Below are 21,190 nucleotides of genomic sequence, written 5' to 3' on the forward strand. Positions count from 1 at the left end.
ATATACATATATATATATATATATATATATATATATATATATATATATATATATACATATATATATACCATTATTTACTTTTTTTATCTGTTTGAATGTATTTTTTGTTTGTTTTTATGATACAATTCACAAATAAATCAGAGAAAAGTATGCGGAAAATATATATATTTATTTTTTAAGTTACTGATTGTTAAAGATGGGCTGCGTGTTTGAGGGTTTGACCAGAAAATAATAAGAAGAAGAATACAAATTTAAAAAACCCACTCGAGCTGTGTCAGCTGACACGATGGTGAACTCGTGGAGACAGTTGCCACGGAGACCGGCGCACGTCATCCCGTAGCGGTTGGTTGCCATGGTCCTCTCTCTCTCTCTCTCTCTCTCTCTCTCTCTCTCTCGCTCTCTCTCTCTCTCTCTCTCTCTCTCTCTCTCTCTCTCTCTCTCTCTCTCTCTCGCTCCCTCTCTCTCTCTCTCTGACGTCAAAGCCCCTCGCAAGATGCTCAGGAAACCCCCTGGCGCGGTCGCCATGGACACCGGCGGGGGGAGGGGTGGGGTTTCAGAGGAAGCGGAAGTGTCAGAGCGAAGGCGGAAGTGGTACTGCCCTGAATACCCTGAGCAGCGAGCGGAGGACGGCTTGATAAACTCCCATCGTTTCAGAGAACACAATCGGGATTTCCTTGTTCGCGTTAAAATGTGAGTTCACCTGAAATAATGCTCGATTCTTGTCTTGTATCGCAGCGTGAGGACACGCTTTCTTTTGGGGGGGGGGTGGAACGGCAAAAGCCCCAGCGGTTGCGCCCCCCCCCCCCCCTATTCCTTTCCTCTGCGGCGGAAGGTGCCTATTGTGGGTTTTGGGGCTGGGTTGCGAGGATTTTTAGGCCGAGACTTTGTAGCCCAAAATATAGCGATAAATAACTCATAAAAAAGCACCTGTCGAGAGGTCTCGCGGGCTCTTTGTGTTGTATAACGTGCATTTAGGTCGTTCATTTTTTTTTTTTTTTTGAAGGCCCGCGACCACGCTACCGAGTAGGGAGGGAGAAGCAAGCGGCAAGTTTGGCCATTTTGACAGCTTAGCCGTCGAGAAAGCAGCTTTTTTTTTTTTTTTTTTTTTTTTTTTTTTTTTTAATAGCAGCTAATGCTAAAGTACAGCCAGTACGTTACACGGTGGTTAATGTAAAGCTACAATACTGAGCTACTGACAACACCCAGAACAACCTGACGCATATCTTGGCCTCATTCTTCGCAGAAACAGCGTAATTTAATAACGTAAATGTCTTTAGCTTAGCCCCGTTATGGCGTAGTGAGCCGACATGGAAGCTAACACACCCTCCCTAATTCACCGGGACTTTCCTCTCAAAATACGATTTATATTTTAATTATTTTCCACATCATACAGCCGACAGAGGACAGCGGATACACGGGAATACATTACGTGTTAAAATAATCCAGCTATCTCCGCTCACAGCTCGGCACATTTAATGTATCGCTGTTCCGATTTGAACTGGGTCAGCTCCCGTTAGCTAGCTAAGCTAACGGGGCTAACCGAAAGCCAACGGCCGTGCTAGGTGACGTTCTGTTAGCATGCTAACGCTAGCGGTAATCTATCTCTCCATCTTAAAAATTCCGCAGGGGAATGCGACAAGGAGGGCGTAGTTTGATGGCAGGCCGACTACAAACCGACACGACCGGAACATTTCACGGCCTGGTGGGCTTGTTCCTAAGCGTGCTTGGGGGGGGGGGGGGCTCAGTGTCTTATATATATTTTTTTCGTGCTGACTGTTGAAGATGGTGAACCCCATTTTTGTTTCTCTCTCTCTCTCGGTGCGCATACGCCTGTTAACCTTTAGTAGTCAGCTAGCTGTAACGTAAGACGGTAACGTTGGTAGTGTTGCGTGTATCGGTACCGTGCCAAGACGATGGTAGTGTGACGAAAAATGGCCATAATTGGATCCATTTTAAACCGACGTGCGGCGGTTATTTACGCGTCTCTTCACCGTTACTTGTTAATAACCGCAACGAGCGGCGTTTTTTTTTTTTTTTTTTTTTGCTAAATGCTAACTCCGATTAGCTTCGGAGGCACAACACGGTTGTCGACATGACAGCAGCCGCTGAAGACTCGCTTCCTTTTCATCGATGCTGATAAAAAAAAAGAAGCGTTCACCATGTTCATGTTCACACCGGGCTCACGTTCCTGTTTGTGCTCATTTAAATCACCTGTCAACGTCACGTGCTCCTTTTTTTCAGTGATTTAAAATCAGTGGTCGCGATAAAAAACCATGTCAATAAAACTGAAATAATTCAGGCGATTAACCCTGAGAGATGAGGAAACAGGAAGAGGTCTTTTAATCTCAATAACACTGTTTGTCAAGAGGAGTGGAATCGTGAAAGCGTAGCCTCACTATCATGCACCATGAAGGAGTGAGGGGCTGTAAAGTGTTCTGATAGTAGAAGTTAGACTCTGGTGGACTCACCTGAGCCTTCCACTCTCTGAAGGTGTCATATAAACCCTGTCTCCTCTCTCAGGTGAAGAACAAACTGTCCCTGTAGTCGGGCTGATCTTTATTTTCACTGACTGATCGCCTGGTTGTTGTCTTGATTTAATAGTGCGCTCTGTAATGTATCGGAGCCGTAAATGGCCTGCTACAGTTTCCCAGAACCCATGTTGACGTAGTCCATGCTAAATATCCAGATATTATCATTTAAATCATGCAAATGATGGGGGGGGGGGGGTCTTCTTTTTGTTGCGTGAAAAGCGACTTAAATGAGAAAAGTTGCTGAATTTTTCTGCCAATCGTTCAACTGTTAAAGTTAAACATGAGGAGGTTAGATATTAAGTTATGGTAATTCTGAGCTTGTTAGACATAAACGCCACCTTTCCCATAATTACCATTGGTTCTAGTATTTCAATTCCAAATCAACGGGCGTCTTGATTATTGATTTACAGTATGATGATAATGACCTGGGTGTGTCTTTTCTTCTTAATTCTGATGTGATGTGATTTAAAATGTGCTGCTGAACCCTCTCACTTTCAGATCCATACTTGAGTGACCAACACTGAACTGTATGTTCCTCCAGTTGTTGATGTGATGAACATCTGAGGGATTTCAGGGATTCTTCCTGATCGGTGTCCCGGAAACGGGATGTATCTGAATGTGTAATGAACGCATTTTAGTTTTTAGGTGAAAGAATGGAAGCGCACTCACTGTCCACAAATGATTGATTTCTTGAATCGGCTCTGGAGCTGTGAGACCAGTAGTTACAGGAAGTGCATGAGAGGCAGCAGGAGCTGACTGTGAATGACCTGAAGATGTTGAGTTGCTTCCATCTTTTCAGTCGGGTCCTGCTGTCATACGTGTCGATACTTTTCTAATCCGGCAAGTGAAATACCAGATGAATGAAGTTGCTTCTTTATATTGATCCCAAATTCACACTAGAAGCTCGTTAAGGTCCGTCTCATTGGTTGATCACAACATCAGCCTTTGTTGCTACAACCACAGATATTAAGACATAATGTTAAATATGAAGTGATGTTAGGTAGGTTGATTTATTGATGATCATCAGTTGCTCACAAGCAAAAACGATTGAATTGCCTGAGTAATATTTTAAGCAGTTGAAGTAAAGAATAAGCGCTGATCTGACTCCATGAATTAAACGAAACACGACATCAGAGCCACAGCTGAACCACCTCGACTGAATGTCACGGTGAGAACACCGCTGCCATCTAGTGGCGTTGTGGTAGACTTCATGATGAGCATTCTATGCATGACAGAACCAGTTTGATCAAGTTATCATTATGAGATCTTTTTTTTTTTTTTTTTCCTTAATATTATACATTGCCCCAAATAACGTCTGCGGTGCAGAAGATCGTTTGTACCGAGCATCTGCAAGAAGACTGAACGCTGAACCCAGTCTGAAGAAGGAACCGTGAAGCCGAGTGAAACGTGGATCTTTATGACAGTCGGGCTTAAGCCGGGCTCTGCACATCACCCTGGGGGGGCATGAATGCAATAAAACGCATATTTCCCAGAGTTAAAGCTGCAGCAGTGCTTCTAGAGGACTGCCTTGAAGGGGTTTTCTCCAACCTCCGTTAATGACCTCTCTGTGCTGATTTCAACGCGGGTCTGTCGCTCACTGTAGGAAAGAAGAGAGGAATACATGAAGCTCATAGATTACCTCACCTCTTTTGGCCTCCGTAGGGAAGCCCCACCCTCCTTCAACAGGGAGGTCAGAAGTCAGGTACGCTCCAGCGAGGTGGTGTTTGAGTAAATGTCCCTCTGGTGGAAGACGGGTGGTCGCTGCTCTCAACCGGACACGTGTCCAACGCGGTGTCGCGCAGATGTGAGGGTACGGCTGTGTTCTGGTGTCGGTGGGTCGGTTCATTCCTGAGCAGTCCTCGCACGACGTGACGAGATGAATCCAGAAGCCGGTTGAAGCCCCCAGCGGAGGGTTGCTGGGTAGACGTGAGGCGGAGGCCGTGGCCTACTTAGACCTACAGATCCGTCCTGCGAGTAGAAGAAGCCCTCGGGGACGTGAGGACTGGGGCAGCTCTCACTGCAAGGCTTCTTGACATCTAACGAGGCGCCGGGAGGGCTTTGCTTTGCTCATGGGGACGTCCGTTTTGCTTTCATTTTGCTTCTCGTTAACGGGGAACTAACTGGTGAATGTTTAAAAAGGCGTGAAACACAAGATGATCTTTGCTCTCCATAGTTTAGCTGCATCTCAAAGTGCTTGTCCATCTGTTTTAAGCTGACTTCTCTACTGGAAGAGTCCTAGTTATTCACATCATCTATATGGTTGTTTGAGCTTCTAGCCCAGTGCTCTGGTTGTTCCTCCCTTTCCTCTCAATATGTTCTCCATCTCCGGCATGCTCTACTTGTATCGCGTCCTCTCCGGTCTTGTCTTTTGCATCGTTCTCGTCTCCTCTCTACTCTCTTGTCTAACCTTATTTTTTTTCTCGTTCCAGCTGGTGAATGGGAGCTCCTGAGTCCAAACTCTGACTCTGGTCTTTCCTAACCCTCCTTCTTCTTCTCCCCCCTGCAGCCTAAACAATGGATAAGAACGACCTGGTGCAGAAAGCCAAGCTGGCCGAGCAGGCCGAGCGCTACGACGACATGGCGGCTGCCATGAAGGCGGTGACGGAGCAGGGCCTGGAGCTCAGCAACGAGGAGCGCAACCTGCTGTCCGTCGCCTACAAGAACGTGGTACGCACCCCCCCCACCCACCCCCGACGGCTCACCCCTTCATCTGTTATTAGTCCACACCACTGTGCGATGCTCACCGTTGATGATTTGGTTCAATGCGGAGCTCACGCTTTCTTTAAGTCGATCAATGGATGTTTCCTCCATAGAGCTGAGCTGAAGATTAAAGCTGTCCTCGTCATAATAAAGAGTAAACTCCACCTGTGCCTGTAAGGCAGCGCTGCATTGAGCCCCGTCACCAACAGTGATCTGTGCATTTTAATACCCGTCAGCTGGGAGCGTCTCTCGGCTCATCGGCGGTCAGAGTTCTGCTCTTTATGTTCTGCTTCTGGAGCCTCGGTTTAGATTTTCATGAAGATTTTTATCGTCTATTTATAAAAGCTCACATTACATAAGAGCAGCCCAGCGCCGCTCTGTTCATCACCGAGGTTTGATTGAAACGTGTGTCCATGCAGTCGTCCTCAGCACCTGTTTCATGGACATGGAGGATATTTATCTCATGTACTCTGTTCTAAGACGGGCGACATGGGGTTTGTTTTCTGGTGTTGCGAGGCCAATTTGGTTGAAGATCATCTTGTGATCTAAGTGACATGTTCATTCTTTATTACGTCTTATGAAGGCATTCATTCATACGTACGTTTTTTGAGGTTGATGTAAAAATGTTCCCATTATTTCATCGCTCTGCATTCATCTCAGAGGATTTAATAAAACCCTGACATCTGATCTGCAAAGTGTGCAGTGAAATCATTTTGTGTGTGTGTGTGTGTGTGTGTGTGTGTGTGTGTGTGTGTGTGTGCGTGTGTGCGTGCGTGTGTGCGTGTGCGAGTGATATTTTAACGTTGTTGTTGTTGTCGTCTCATCAGGTGGGGGCCCGCCGCTCATCCTGGCGCGTCATCTCCAGCATCGAGCAGAAGACGGAGGGGAACGAGAAGAAACAGCAGATGGCCCGAGAGTACCGCATGAAGATCGAGACCGAACTCCAAGAGATCTGCCAGGACGTGCTGGTACGGGGGGGGGGGGTACCACGCTCACAGCAGCTGTTAAGAGCTGCCTCCTGCTTTTTGGTCTTTTATTTTTACAATCAACACTTGCAAATGACGAGGAAGATCTCTCGATAATAGTGAGGATAAATGTGGTTTGAATCAAGATGTTTACCTCAGGCTGACCTCTAGAGGGAGCCGTGGAGCGCTTCTTCGGATGGACGTGATGAACAACATGAAGTACGATCCAGAAAGTCCAGTTTTGAGTGAAGCGGCTCGTCAGCTGTCAGAACTCTACCAAGTGATCACGAGACAGGATTTTACAGACGGAGTCGTTTTTATTTTCCGGTGCATTAGCTCTGATGTAAACGCTAGAATTACAAAAAGTAACAAACACAAAGCACAGAGAAAATCTGCTGCTGTCACTCATCGGTGATGAGCCACTAGGAGTGCATGTCTGGTTTCTCTGTTCTTCTTCTGTGGTCGGGTCGTTTCCGGGCATCGGGGAAAGAGCCGACAGTGACCATGTGGAGGGTGTGACCCTCAGCCAGTGAGGGTGTTCAGGTGGTTCTGGTACCGCGAGCATCGTTGCGTCAACGGGCAAAAGGCCCGCTTCAGTTGTGTCTGATGTGTGACGAATGACAGCTGGTCTTTAGGGGTTCCCTGCTCTGCTCAGCGCTGCCATCGCTCTGTTTTCACTTCACGCTTTCCTTAAAGTTGGAAACCGTTTGGCTCTTTGATTCGATTGAAGCCTCTCTGAAGAACCCTCAGTCTGTCAGGTCCTTACAGGATCAGATCAGAATCAAATCTTCTTCTTCTGATAATATCCTCCAAGGTCAGACTGGAAGCCTCTGCAGCGATGAGGAGGAATGAGGTGAGGAGACGCGGCATCCTTAAGGCAGCGGGAAGCTCAGAAGGACCCGAATATGTTGTTCACCTTCAGCTAGAAGATGTTACAAAGGAAGCAGACTGTTATATTCTAACCCGATCTATTTATTTATGTTTCTGGATTGGTTTATGTTAGCGTAGCGACGCGTCTTGAGTCTCAAAGCTCTTCGGTACCGGCTCCAGCTCCTTTTCCACCGGAGACTCTGAACATCAGCAGCTGCTCATGACCGGAGCACCGCAGGCTGGACACATGTGGTCAGTCTGTGTCTTCTGATACCCGTCCTAGCTTACTGTGCAGCACGTCTCAGGCAGTGTACAATACCAGGATGTTCTCCTGCATCTGGGCTCATTGTGCAAAGGAAGGTCATTAAAACCATCTGTACGGTTTCTTTGTGCGTCTGTAGAAGACACAGAATCCGCTGACCTGTTTGTTTTTAAATATGTATTTCTGTGTTTCAGAATCTGCTCGACAAATTCCTCATTGCCAATGCGACTCAGGCGGAGAGCAAGGTGTTCTACCTCAAAATGAAAGGAGACTACTTCAGATACCTGTCGGAGGTGGCCTCTGGGGACTCAAAGAAGGGTGAGTGTGTGTTCATCACCCGGAGGTGGTCTCTTCTTAAGAACTAGTTACACATGGCTTCAGAGGGATTCAGTGTGTGTTTGTGTGTGTTTGTGTTAAAGACACGGTGGAGAACTCTCAGCAGGCCTACCAGAACGCCTTCGACATCAGCAAGAAGGACATGCAGCCGACGCACCCCATCCGGCTGGGTCTGGCCCTCAACTTCTCCGTCTTCTTCTACGAAATCCTCAACTCGCCCGAGCAGGCCTGCACCCTGGCCAAGCAGGTGGGTGGTGCCTTCTGCTGGATACCTGCAGCTTCACGGAGCTGGGTTTAGTTGAAGATGCTAGACCTGTCAATCACCGTGTAGCCCCGCCCCTAAATCATCCCCTACTTTATGGTCTGTTTGACTCTAAATGTTCCATAATGTACTAAATGAACATCATGCTGTATTGAAGAAGACTGTAAACTAGAGACTGAGACCATAAACTCATGTTTACAATGTTTACTGAGGGAATAAATCAAGAGAGAAGTAGAGTCATTTTAGACTAGACTTCTATACAACCAGAGGAGTCGCGCCCTGGTGGACACTAGAGAGAATGCAGCTTCAACACGTGAAGAAGCGGCTTCACTCTACAGAACCGGAGGTTGCCGCCTGTTTACTTTACATGTTGAGAACACGGAGCAAAGAAAGTGATGGAACCGAACCTTCATGTGAATGTGTTTTTAAGGAACCACTGACATTCTCTCTTTCTCTCTCTCTCTCGTTCTCTCTCTCTCTTCCCCTCCCCCCTCCAGGCTTTCGACGAGGCGATCGCTGAGCTCGACACCTTGAACGAGGACTCGTACAAAGACAGCACGCTGATCATGCAGCTATTAAGGGACAACCTCACTGTGAGTAACCACTGCTAGCGCTGATCATGAATACGTGTCGTCATACAGTTCAGTCTGTTGGGTTTCTCCTCAGATTGAAGACACAAAACACGGCGAGTACATATAAACACATACATGCTATTAAAAGGTTTATTACTGTACCGTACTTCACCAGCAGCTACATGATAGTAAAACATGAAGGATCCAGAACATTTAGCGGTGAAGTTCAACGATAAAGAAGCTGTAAAATGTGTGAGGTACAGTTGTTTTGTGTTGACCTGTCTGAAGAAGCCAGACACAGCTGTGTGGATTAAAACACAACTACACACTGTTTAATGTTGTATGAACTACGACAGCTGAGCCGTGGTTTCTGGCAAACAGGAGAGAAGTTGTGTGTCTCTCGGGGACTATTTTCAGCGGCGGATTAATCCAAATTTGGCGCTCTGATGCAGTGTTTCTACAACTTTTACCGTCATCATGAGGTTCATCAAACTGACCTTTTTACTATTTATTGAACTTATGGTATGATTGTTTTAGGAACTTTGCATAACTTACAAACTAATCTCAAGTACTCCCTGCAGTACTCCACAGTACCACTAGGGGTAGTGATGAGATACCTGTCCGTAGGGTGTATTCATGGTTGGTTTGGGTCTTTTCAGAGGATTCGTTAAGAACGCAGGTAATAGAGAGTCCAACCTTAGTGAAGATGTGATTTATTGTATAAAAATGACCCAAATGTTCTTCTTCTGCTCCTCAGCTGTGGACATCAGAAAACCAGGGAGACGAGGGCGAAACCGGCGACGGAGAGAACTAGAGCACTTCACTGTTGACCTACGACCCCTCTCTCTCTCTCTCTCCTCCTCTCTCTCTCTTTCTCTCTCTCTCCTCTTCTTCCTTCTCTTCGTACACATTAAAACATCCCCCCTCCCCCCGGTCATCCCCCGTTCATCCCCCTTTTTCAAGCCCGACTCCCCTTCTGTATAACCAACAGCATGAATAGTACCCGACCTCCACAGACAGATCATCAGAAAACAGAAAGAAATGGAGAGGGTGGGGGGGGGTGAGAAAAGAGAAACTACTCCATCACCCTAAAACTCCTCCTCCCCCTCCTCCCCCCTTTGGTCATGGCACTCCAGGACTGTCCTAACCCACGGGTCGGTCTCGTCTTCTAGCACGCAGGGAGGGTTTTTATCCAAAAATTATACAAATTAATTCATGTTTTTTAATCTCCTCCATCCTTCCCTCTCTCCTCTTCCCTCTCTCCTAACTTCTCTCCTTAATGCCCCCCCTCCCTCGCTCTATTGAGTTAACGCACTTATATAGTTGTCCCCTCCCTCCTTCCCTTCCTCTCCTCCTTGCTCTAGTGAGTTAACGCTTAGTTGTCCATCCCTTCTCTTTTGGCTTTTTTTCTTAGTGTTACTGGCGAATGGCTGGTTTTATTCCACTTTAAACAACAACAACAACATCAATTACATCAAGGTTATTAAACTGTCCGTTTATTTTCAACAAACACTGTGATGCTTAGTTTTTCCTCCACCTTGCTCCTCGATCTGACGGTAACACCAGCCCTGTACTGGGATGGGAGGGGGTGTGTTTAGAGCTGAGGTTCATACAGAAGGGTCCTCCCACAAGGCCGTATTGTGACACTGACCAGCCTAAAGACACACAGAGCGTTCACCTGCTGCAGTCAAACCCTCACCAGTTCACCTGCTGCAGTCAAACCCTCACCAGTTCACGCTCTACTGAGGCCCAGAGGTTCATTCAACGCCAGCTGATTTGAAAACGTAACAAAAGAACAGAAGTCCTACATTCCATCTTAAAGTTTGAGAAGACGATTGGGATGAGCGTCAGTCCTGCTGTCTGAAACGGGTTCCTTCCCCCTTTCTTCTTTTCTTTTCTTTCTCTAACAAATCAAACTCTTCTTTCCGGTTTTTGGAGAACTGTAAAATTGTAAAACATTTTAGAGCTTAACTGTAAATCTGTCTTTTGGAAAAAACGTTTTTTTTTGTTTTTTTTTGTCGATGTCGTCGTTAGTTAACACCGGTGCTTGCAATGAAAACCTTGAAGCCGTTACAGTCAGCTGCTGTCCACATTTATCTTTGGGTACCCCCCCCCCCCCTAAAGTCTACATAAAGTTTCCACTTACCTCTGAATGATCTGAAGACGCGCCGTCATTCCTCACCGCGTAGATCTACTCGTGTTCACTCTGTGGATCGACACTTCCAGCTTCCTCATTTCCAAAATACACAGGACAGTTAGACTAGTTCGGCTAACTGCCCTTCAAAATAAAAGGAGAGTTGGAAACGGAATCTATTGTTTGTTTGTTTTTTTGTAACCAAATCCAACGCGGGTTTTTCTTTAGGGTTAAACAAGTGGACTTATTTAAATTGGTTCAACTGTAAAAAAAAAAAAAAAAAAAAAATTAATGAGGAAGCAGGAAGGAGCCGAATCTCCCCGGCAGCCGATCAACCAATCATCTGTTAGCGGAAGTGAGAGCGTTTTGGATCGCGGCTAAAGTTCATAAAACGCGTTCGTGTCGAGGAGACTCTTTTTATTAGATCCTTTTCGTCTTCTTTTTTTGGGCTGCATTCAGAAAAACGAAACAGTCCGTCAGTTAATGGTACATTTTAAAAGCCAGACGGTGAGAATCATCGGAGGGCCGATCCACTCAGTGTCACAATAGCCTTGTCACTCACCATCTCCACATTCCACTCTCTAGCTGTAGACGAGTCACGTGTCTCAATGTTTGTTTTGTTTCTTTAGCTGAGGACAAATGTTTTCATGCACTGAAGTTCAAAAGGTTAAAAAAAAAAAAAAAATCCCCCCCTTCCCCCCCTCTGCTCTTTTTCTCGTTAGCTGAACAAACAGTTAGTTATTCTACGCTTTATAAGGAAACAAAAAATGATCCCATGCAGTAGTGAATGTGGCACCGAGCCTGTCTGTATATCTGGTATCTCAAATAATTTTGTTTTTACTGACCAGTATTATGCTTAAAATAAAAAAAGAAAGAAAAAAAAAATACCCCCCCCCCCCCCAAAAAAAAAAACGTTTGCTTCTGTGACGGTTTTATTGCTTAGCGCGCACGTGGTTGTGACAATTTAGATTTAGCTTAAGAACACCAAAAAAATTTGACAAAATGACAAAAAAAAATTAAAAAAAACCTTCAACACCTCCCCCCCCACCCCCTCCCCCACCCTGGTTATTGAAGTAATACTAGATTTGTGTTTATGTCTTTTAAAAAAAAAAAAATCCAACTCTAGTTTCACCTTTCATGTTATAAACAGGACAAAAATGTAAAAGACAATTTAAAGTGAAATAAAGGTTTTATCAGTTCCGAATCAACCCTGTTCTGTTTATTATCACAGCTGGTAATGACGCATGTTTATTCAACTTCATCTCAGTTTTCTGATTGAAGATGCAAAGCCAGTTGAAAGTCTTACACTAGGAATGGTTGTTTTTGGGGTTAGTATGAGATGAAGAGCATCTGGACGTACGTTGGACACCTGAAGAGGGAACTGAAGTCTTTGTCTTTAGAGCCATTGACAAAAACACTTTCTACCTCCCAGAACACGGGAAAACAAACACCGACTGAGGCAGCGCTCAACCAGCAACTCCCGTGATCTGAGAGGTTGAAATGAGTGTTTCTGTCAACGGAGACCGGTGGCTTTGGGAGGACAAAGAAAACGGCAACGCTGTAGAAATGTTCTAAATATAGTATACGCTTGAACTGATTTTATATATTTATATCTATATATACTGTATATTCAAATATAAATATATATGTTTAAATATACGTATAAATATATACATATATGTATTTATATTTAAATATATACATATATTTAAGTATTTATAGTTAAATATATATTTATACACTTATATTTACATATGTATTTCTTTTATTTTTTACATAAGCCTTTCTTTTAGGTGTGTAAAATGCGTTTTGCTGTTCCACAGCAGTACATTGCTTTCATCCTGTGGTTCTTCAAGAACGTTTCAAAGAACCACTGGATCTCATGTTATGACATGCAGTGGATCCGTGGACGTGTAGAGTTCAGGTTCCTCTCAGAAATGCAAATATCAAACAGAATAACAGAAGGCGGATCTACTGGATGACGTCTGGTTTTTAAACTTATCTTGCAGCATTTTGCATTCGACAGTTTTTAAAACACTGTCGAATGCAAAATGCCAGAATGTAAAGTGATTTAATCAAGTCCCAAAGGTGTGTGTGGGGGGGGGGGTCTGTGCTTATGATAATATAACTGACAGTGTACTATGACTATTACAACGTTACAGGAAGACTTTTTGACTAAATGAAATATATGTTTTATGATATTTTAATGGCATACTATGCTACAATATGACTTATTTTTTTTCACATACTACACTAGTTTTATTGTGACTTTTTATTGCATGATAAATCATTTTCTTTTCATGATATACTACACTATGACATTTTAATGAACTACTATATCGACATTCTTAAGGCATTACATTTTTAAGACACGATACTTTGACTTTTTGATACCGTGTTGATACACACTGCACTCTTTCATGAAACATTTTTAAAGACGTACTGACTATATTTTTTTTATATTAACATACTTTACAAGGACTTTAGTAAGTGTTTAATTTTTAATGACAAACTACACACATGACATTCATGACATTTTAATGGCATAAAATACTATGAATTCCATCCTATATTCTGACAATATGAACGACTTTTGACGACGACAGCGAGGCGGCTGTTCTTCCTCCCGCGGGACGAGGAGGAGTCTCCTCATGGACTTTGAGTCTCTGCACCGCCCACAGCATCCTGTCCAGCTGCTGCTATTACAAACATACTAAACTATGACATTTTTTATGGCATAATATGCTCCAACTCTTGTTTGTGCATTTTGAATGCTATAGTATAATCTGACTTTTTAATGAGATTGTGTATAACATACTATATCATGACTTTTTATTACATTATGATACACTATACATACTATTACTAAATTATATATTACTTTTTGATAGCATACTACACTAACATGTTTAAGTAAATACAAAATGATGACTTTTTAGTGACTTTTTGACATACTATACTATGTTGAATAACAGTACATAGTAGTAAATTTGCTATGACATTTTAACAAAATACTAGAAAATGACTTTAATGGCATACTATTCAACTATACAACTTTTTTTGGTCATTTTGCACAATATACTATGACATAGAATACATAAGATACTTTTATGACCATTTATGACATACTATGATATTTTTATGGCATTATGTATAACGTACTATACTCGTTTTAAGTCATACAATACTAAACTATGACCAGGTAATGCTATATTTAATGACATACTACATACTATAACGTTTTAATTGGATTGTTCTCTTACTATAGTATGATTTTGTATGACATTTCAGTGCATAATATACTAGAACTTTTTCATTAAATATAAATAACATACTATAATTATACTTATTTTGGTTTTAAATCGGGAATTTTTTAATTTGTGCTTTCTAAAGCTTTTTTCTTGTCTCTTTTTTCTGGTAAAAACGAGAAAAAGTTATTTGACAATTGCGTCTTGTTCCTGAGGCTTCAGGTCTCAGACTGGTGGAGGTGGGAAGGTCTGGGGACATCTGGTGGACAGGTAGAGGAATGACATTGAAATTTGAGTATAAAATTGTTAAAAATATATTTTTCATACAATAATATTGGGTGTAGGCAGTACCTTTATTATTGTCTGATATGAGTCTCCTTTCACTCTAAAACTGTTTGTCCAGTGATTTCATTATTAAAGAAACAAACATCAAATTGATACAATTACCATTTGTGGCCACAGGAGGCGCTGTTCATCAAAGGTTAAAGGCTTTAAGCGTTCACAAAGGATTTAGTTTCAGGTGTGTGTGTGTGTGTGTGTGTGTGTGTGTGTGTGTGTGTGTGTGTCATGTTTCATGTTTCCTGGTGTTACACAATGTTATCTGATCCACATCTCATTTCCTCGGTGAGGAGCTGACCCACAGCTCTGCTTCAGGCACGACTAAAGGTAAATGAAGATGTTTTATGTTATCTTAACGTATCGTTTCATTAAGAGACTTCAGCGCCTCTGCCGTCTAAACGACGACACGACTCAGGTTTTCAAAAACCTTTTCCTCTTTATGTTCGTGAAAGAGATCACTTTGTGCTTATTGTTGTTTCTCTTTGGTTTTTACAACTTTATTTCAACTTTAAATTAACCATACTGACGACCATAAGCAAACAAATTAGTGCAACTCTTTATTTTCATGTCCACGGTTTCACTTTTGTCTGAATTTGTCTCCATTATAAAATAATGACCTGCATTCGTGTCCAAGTGATAGTTCAGGTCTTTACATATGTGTGTAACAATGAGGGGGATAATCGCCTCAAACTAGGAGTAGTTATGTTGTATTTAGCGTAGAATGAGCCTTTCATATCGACATAGGGAGCGGGTCCTCTTAATGCAGTCCGCCATGTTTCTACAGGAGCCCAGAACGGACAAACAAACAGCCTTAAGAATTTCTATCAGGCGGCAACCTCCGGTTCTGCCGAGTGAAGCCCATTCAGTAGTGTCTTAAAAGCTGCATTCTCTCTAGTGTCCACCAGGGGGCGACTCCTCTGGTTGTATAGAAGTCTAGTCTAAAATGACTCTACTTCTCTCTTGATTTATTCCCTCAGTAAACATTGTAAACATGAGTTTATGGTCTCAATCTCTAGTTTACAGTCTTCTTCAATACAGCATGATGTTCATTTAGTACATTATGCTCCATTTAGAGTCAAACACACCATAAAGCAGGGTAGAGGAACACTCCATTTGTCTCAAAAAAGATGGAGATTAATGTAAAACTGTGTTGCCAAATGAAGCTTTTTTTTTTTCTAGCAGGCGATGCTGACGACCCAGAGCCAGAACTGCTACCGAGAGCAGATCCAGAAGGAGATGTTGACCCGTTTGGCCTGGAAGAGCCGCTACGCTAACCTCTACCCGTCCTGCTGCGACGCCCCAAACACCGACGACGGCACAGAGCCGACACGGCTGCCCCGGTGAGCTGCTTCATTAAAGCTGCCGTCAGAAAGAGTTTTCATGTAACACTGCAGCGCTGTGACAAACTCTGTGTAAAACCAAACAAATGTATCCCGCAGACTACTGATGATCTCGTGTTTATGCTCCGCCCACCAGGGCGGTCCTGCCTCCCGTCAGCAGGACGACCGAGAAGCAGAGCGCCTCTCCTCCTGCTCCTCCTCCTCCTCCTCCTGCTCCTCCTGGTCCTCCTGTGGTCTCGTTGGAAGGAGACGGCCCTCTCAATGTGGCCCCTCTGATGAGGCCAGTTTCTCCTCAGACCAGACATGCTCTCTACCAGGACTCCTCGCACCACGTACGAGTCCTTGTGACACTAAACCGGACATTCTGTTTGGTTTAAAATGTCTTCTACATTTGACGGTTTTCATAAGAGAGGGAATAAAGGGACGACGGCACAGGGAACACGTTCAGCCGTAACATATGCATAAACCAAAGTGTCTTCAATTGTTACAGTTTATGCAAAAACAGGATTTAAATTGTATCCAAAGTGTAGATAAAGTTAATATTTGGAAATGCGTCTGTTAAGACATTTAGCCGACGGTTACATCAGACGTTTCATAATGTGGTTGGTCGGTATTCATGTACTCCTGCGCTGAAGTTTAAACGTAGCGTGATTAACAGTGATCTTTAACTAGAGGTTCTCTTGCAGGGTCAGGGGCGGAGACTCTACCTGCAGAAACGTGGCCTCATGAGACCGGAGGAGAAGTTTGACTTTCCTCTGCTGTCGTCCTGGGAGTACGGCTGGAGGCTGGGTGAGCTAGAGCCCCAAACCTGCAGCAATGGAGAATATCTGTGTTTTCATATCTCTACACATTCTCAGTTATTTTCTCCAGATTAACGGTGTCTACCTGGATCCTCAGGTGACTACGCGCTGGATTACAGGACTCCGTCCCGCGCCAAGTCGTCGGTGGTGAAGAACACCTTCTACGCCAGGAACGGCGTGTTCAGCAGCCCGTCGGCCACCGACAAGCTGGGCTGAAGTTCGGCCTCCGGACACCAGGGGGCGCTCTTTAATGAGAGCGTAGCTCAAAACGGGCTTTTATGTTTGTTTTAAATTCCCTGATTTTAATCCCAAATGTGCCACCAGCTCAACTCATTTGAGGGGTTTTATATTATAAACTGCTTTGGGATCACGACAAATGGCAACTTTTGGATATAAAATCTTGGTAATCTTATTCAACAGATTAAAACATTCTTTTGTTTGGTTTCCCTTCTACGCTTTTTAGTGTTTGGGTGATTTGCTTTAGACACTAGTGTCAGATGTTAAACATCTCAAAGAGCAGTGATTGGTTGGATGTTACACATTTTAAATTGTAATATGTATGACGGGGTTAGAGTCTTTGTGTGAATGATGATCCTCTACTTCCTGTTTACCGATACTGTGTGATGGATGATTAATGAACACCTGGCCAGGTATCAGTCAGAGAGATGTTCACTTGATACCTCAGTGTTTTCAACCACTGGAGGAAGTGTTACACACCGATATAAATATTTAATATATTAAATATTAAACGTTTTGACTACATTATTCTTCAGCCAGGCAGCGTAGTTGTGTTCCTGTTGTAAGGATGTATCACTAAATAAAGTGTAATCTTATTTAATATTGAAATGAGCTGATATTTCACACTTTTGTTCACACACAACGGTGTTTTGACTTAAAGCTATAGAGCCAGGATTGTTTGATTGTCAACAATTGATATTGTTAATATTTGGATTACAGATTGTACCTTAAAAGTTGGTGAATTATTCACTATGACGGGAGAAAAACGAACACCTACGTCTATCGGAAAGGTTGCTAAAATGTAAAATACACAAAACCACTGAAGGCAGCACTGTTGAGCCAGTTTTTATTCATTCTGCTGATGTGTGCACTGTTACAGAAAAGACATATATACCGCCCCCTCCATAAAAAGTCTGTGATGTCATTAACGAATGGACCAGAAGGACGGGTGGATTCTATTGGGCGGTGGGGAAGATCAGGAAGCCGGTGAAGATGTGGCTGGTGCTGCCCTGGCTCGTCACGAAGTTGTTGTACCGGGTCGCCTGCAGCGAGACCGTGTCCCCGGGCCGCAGCTCCAGGACCGCCGAGCCGGAGGTGACCAGGAAGCCCTCGGACAAGTCGCACAGCGTCAGGTCGCCGTCGCTGCCCTTCACCAGCTTCAGACACACCTAGGACGGTACGAGTACACAGAAGAAGTACTCAGGTCTGGAGAAACGTTTGGGGCTGATTTGAACTACTTCATGCACTGCTGGGTATCTTAATAATCCATAATAATACATTATAATTTATTAATCTGAATCTGCAAAGTAACTGCTCATTAAAGCCTCCAAATGAAAGTCCTAAAGGTTCCCTGGAAATGTTTTAACTTTGGTTAAATGCCGTGGTGGAAAAAGTACTCTATTAATAATTTACTGAAAGTAGAAGTACCAATACCACAATGTAAAATCAGTTCAGTTCTGCTTTACGGTGCGAGGAGTATTCTAATATAGTAGCTGGTTGAAGTAGAGTTCATGTCAACGTTAAACTAATATCTAATACATCATGTATTATTAGTTACTGAACTTAGTGTTGGAGGATGTCGTATGTGTACAGATTGAAAAGCCCTCTGAGGCAAATTTGGGATTTTGAGCGAAACAAAAAATATTGAATTAAATGAAATGACTAAATCCGTCTCTTGAGGACAAAATGAAGCAAATCTGAAAAGAAGAAGGAGACGGACAAACTAGAAAGACAGCGACAGATGAGTTTTGTGAGGACGAACTCTTCAGACTCACTCTGCTCTTTGCTGAAACGTGGTAACTGAAGAAATAGATCCCTCTGACGACGCACGTGAACGTCCCGTTTGTCAGCGGGTGTCCTTCAAACTCTTCGTCCAGGTCCAGAATCTCACTGAGGGAAGTTTTTACACAAACATGCATCCATCAAAAGAACGTCAGCGTTGAAATATTTAACCCAACCAACGTTCCACCAACCTTGTTCATGAGAAATAAACTGAACAAATTCTGAAAAGAAAGCAACGAGTGGTAGCCAATCAGAGAGGGAGACTAAACAACAAACGACCGTAAATAACAAGTCGCGCAACTGACGATTGCTGCGTTTGAAAGAGGTCATTTGGGAGGCACGGGAGAACCAGAACCAGCACTGAGCGGGTCAGACTGTCAGACCCTGCTGCAGCAAAATGAGAGGTTTTCTAAAGGGAGTCTGGTGCTCAGAGACACTACAGCTTTAGTCCACAGGGGGCCACAAAATCAACACAAAATGAAAGTTCCTTGTGGTAACGTTAAGTTATGGGTCCGTGTCCTTCGCCTGCTGCAGAGAAACACGTTTTAATGATTTCTCTATTTTAGGGGCTTTAATGATGACTACAGGCTGCAAATGAAACCTGCCACATCATCTCGTTTCAACAGGAAATACATCACATCAAACACCTCTCATGCTCTGTGGCGTTAACCCTCCACCGCTCTGACCTGTTGAAGTTGACGGTGGTGTCTAACTCCGGGATTTGTGGTATCTCCCGTTTGTAGGAGAAGAAGGTTTTCTGCTGGTTGGACTGTTGGAAGGGTCTTCCCTTCTCCCCCACACGGCCTGGAGGACCGGGAGGCCCAGAGAGACCCACGTCCCCCTTCAGCCCAGGCCGTCCTGGGGGGCCCCACAGACCTGGCGACCCCTTCTGGCCCCTGACAGGCTGACCTGCCTCACCTGCTCGTACAGAGACACACTTTACTGTGAACTGACACTAAGGTGAGAGATACTTAAAAACTATAATTAATCTAGACAGACAACACTCCGTCAATGTTATTGTTCTCAGAGGAAATGTTGGAGCTCTTTCACTCAAATTAAAGAACATAAAGACAAAACACAGTAAAAATAAAAGTAATATTTTCAACAATTTCACAATACATAAACATAAAAAACGTGTCGCAAATAATAAGAAAATAAGGAATCTAGAATATACATATATATATATATATATATATATATATATATATATATATATATATAAAAAATACAACAAAATCATTTTATCTCAACAACAACACGACAATGTTACCAACAAAGACAGGAAAGAAGAAGACTGCTTTATGTAAACAATGCAGGTTTCATAATTTTAGGAAAGAAAACTGCTCTGCAAATGTTTAGTGTGGCGCAAAATGCTTGTTAGAGCTAAAATGTAAATATAACTTTGACTTGTTTACGAGAAAACTTTGAGCTGCAGAATGTTGAGCTCTCAGGGCTCAGTCATATATGTGTGCCAGATGTTTAAAAAAAGAAAAGACACATGAGTGAGATTCACATTAAAACGATGTAAAGAAAATCGTGAAAAGATCATTTCAAAAGTAGCTGATATGTCCTTTTGTTCGGTGTGAGCTCACCAGGGTCCCCCTTCTCTCCCTTGCCACCGTTGTTGCCGTTGGGCCCATGGGTGCCGGGTATCCCGGGGATCCCTGGACTTCCCCCATAGCAGGACTGTGTGACGACTGGAGCGACGTGAGCCAAGAGCAGAAACACTGCAGTACTGCAGCTCAACCACCGGGGGGCCTGAGTCAACACACAGATACACACAGAATCTCGTTTATGTCACTAAGGAGGACCATCAACTTTAAACTCAGACCCCGAAGACAACATTAACTAAAAACACAAGTCGTTATGAGTTATACGCATTCTATGTTGCTGTTGTTTCCTGTTGTATTGTTATACAGTATATATTTTCACCTACTGGTATGGAAGCGAAATGTGTGTTTATTTTAGTTTTCAGCATTTTTAGCTGTATTTCTGTCTTTCTGTTTATGTACAATAAGAGTCAAATATCTGGTATGTGTACACATACCTGCCAATAAAACTGGTTCTGATTCTGAAAATCTACTGGTTTTCATTTAGCTGACTTAATGGTCTTGAGTTTCGCAGTCTTTTAATTTCATTTAAATCATAATCACTTGAAATTGTATCAGTAAAATCCACATAGCACACAGAATAGTACATTCCTGAATAGTTATCTGACAACAGAAAATTTGAAATTGTTCTTATAGGACTGTAATAGTATGAATAGTTTAGCCTGTTATCCACCAATCATATATATAAATACATACGCACACTCACACATGATGCAATATACAATGTTGAAAATCAAGATATAAAATGAAGTTTAAGACAAATTACTGGCTAAAGAAAATACATGTGTGCATTTAAATTTAAGACATGTTAAAGCTCAGACCGACAAACACTCTAACAACAACTTAAACTTTACTATGTTTAAAGGTTAAACACAATGAGCGTCCCCTTCTGGTGTCACCGATGCTGAATACGAGATTCTCCTCTCCCGGTCTATATCCACATGTTTCTTTCTCTGCCTGTTCTTTGGTTCTGTAGAACATTAAAAGTCTCACCATTTGCAGCCGTTCGTCTCGTGGTGGAGTGAGATGAAGAGCTGTTCAGTGATGGCAGCGGCTCAGTCTGGAAAGAAACGCACAAAAATAAACAGGAAGTGAAACAGTTCAAGCGAGCATGTTGGTGTAATCATGATTTTAAGATACTGATTCACTGAAACAAGTTACCTCTGGTTAGAGGTGGAATGAATGAAAGTACAAATACTCAA

The 21,190-nt window shown here is 43.0% G+C and overlaps 3 protein-coding genes across 3 annotated transcripts; 2 read left to right on the plus strand and 1 right to left on the minus strand.

Annotated features, from left to right (window-relative positions):
* The first annotated feature begins 580 nt into the window (after positions 1-580).
* On the plus strand, positions 581-11,840 carry ywhaba (tyrosine 3-monooxygenase/tryptophan 5-monooxygenase activation protein, beta polypeptide a). Its single transcript, XM_068722278.1, has 7 exons — positions 581-690; positions 5,038-5,198; positions 6,059-6,199; positions 7,523-7,646; positions 7,748-7,911; positions 8,424-8,519; positions 9,256-11,840. Exons 2-7 carry the CDS (start codon positions 5,046-5,048, stop codon positions 9,310-9,312), a joined length of 735 nt encoding a protein of 244 aa, XP_068578379.1. The 5' UTR covers positions 581-690; positions 5,038-5,045; the 3' UTR covers positions 9,313-11,840.
* Positions 11,841-15,311: 3,471 nt separating this feature from the next.
* Positions 15,312-16,719, plus strand: LOC137880766 (protein SPMIP1). The gene is made up of 4 exons (XM_068722291.1): positions 15,312-15,559; positions 15,696-15,891; positions 16,246-16,348; positions 16,457-16,719. Exons 1-4 carry the CDS (start codon positions 15,405-15,407, stop codon positions 16,573-16,575), a joined length of 573 nt encoding a protein of 190 aa, XP_068578392.1. The 5' UTR covers positions 15,312-15,404; the 3' UTR covers positions 16,576-16,719.
* A 710-nt stretch (positions 16,720-17,429) lies between these two features.
* LOC137880757 (complement C1q subcomponent subunit B-like) lies at positions 17,430-21,102 on the minus strand. Its single transcript, XM_068722279.1, has 5 exons — positions 20,982-21,102; positions 19,971-20,136; positions 19,065-19,296; positions 18,372-18,486; positions 17,430-17,765 (listed from the first exon to the last, which is right to left on the minus strand). The coding sequence occupies exons 1-5, from the start codon at positions 20,982-20,984 to the stop codon at positions 17,553-17,555; spliced, it is 729 nt and encodes a 242-aa protein (XP_068578380.1). The 5' UTR covers positions 20,985-21,102; the 3' UTR covers positions 17,430-17,552.
* Positions 21,103-21,190: the final 88 nt, after the last annotated feature.

This window comes from Cebidichthys violaceus, unplaced genomic scaffold (assembly GCF_023349555.1).
Source record: "Cebidichthys violaceus isolate CVI_PGR_0920_01 unplaced genomic scaffold, fCebVio1.0.p SCAF_29, whole genome shotgun sequence".
Lineage (NCBI taxonomy): Eukaryota > Metazoa > Chordata > Actinopteri > Perciformes > Stichaeidae > Cebidichthys > Cebidichthys violaceus.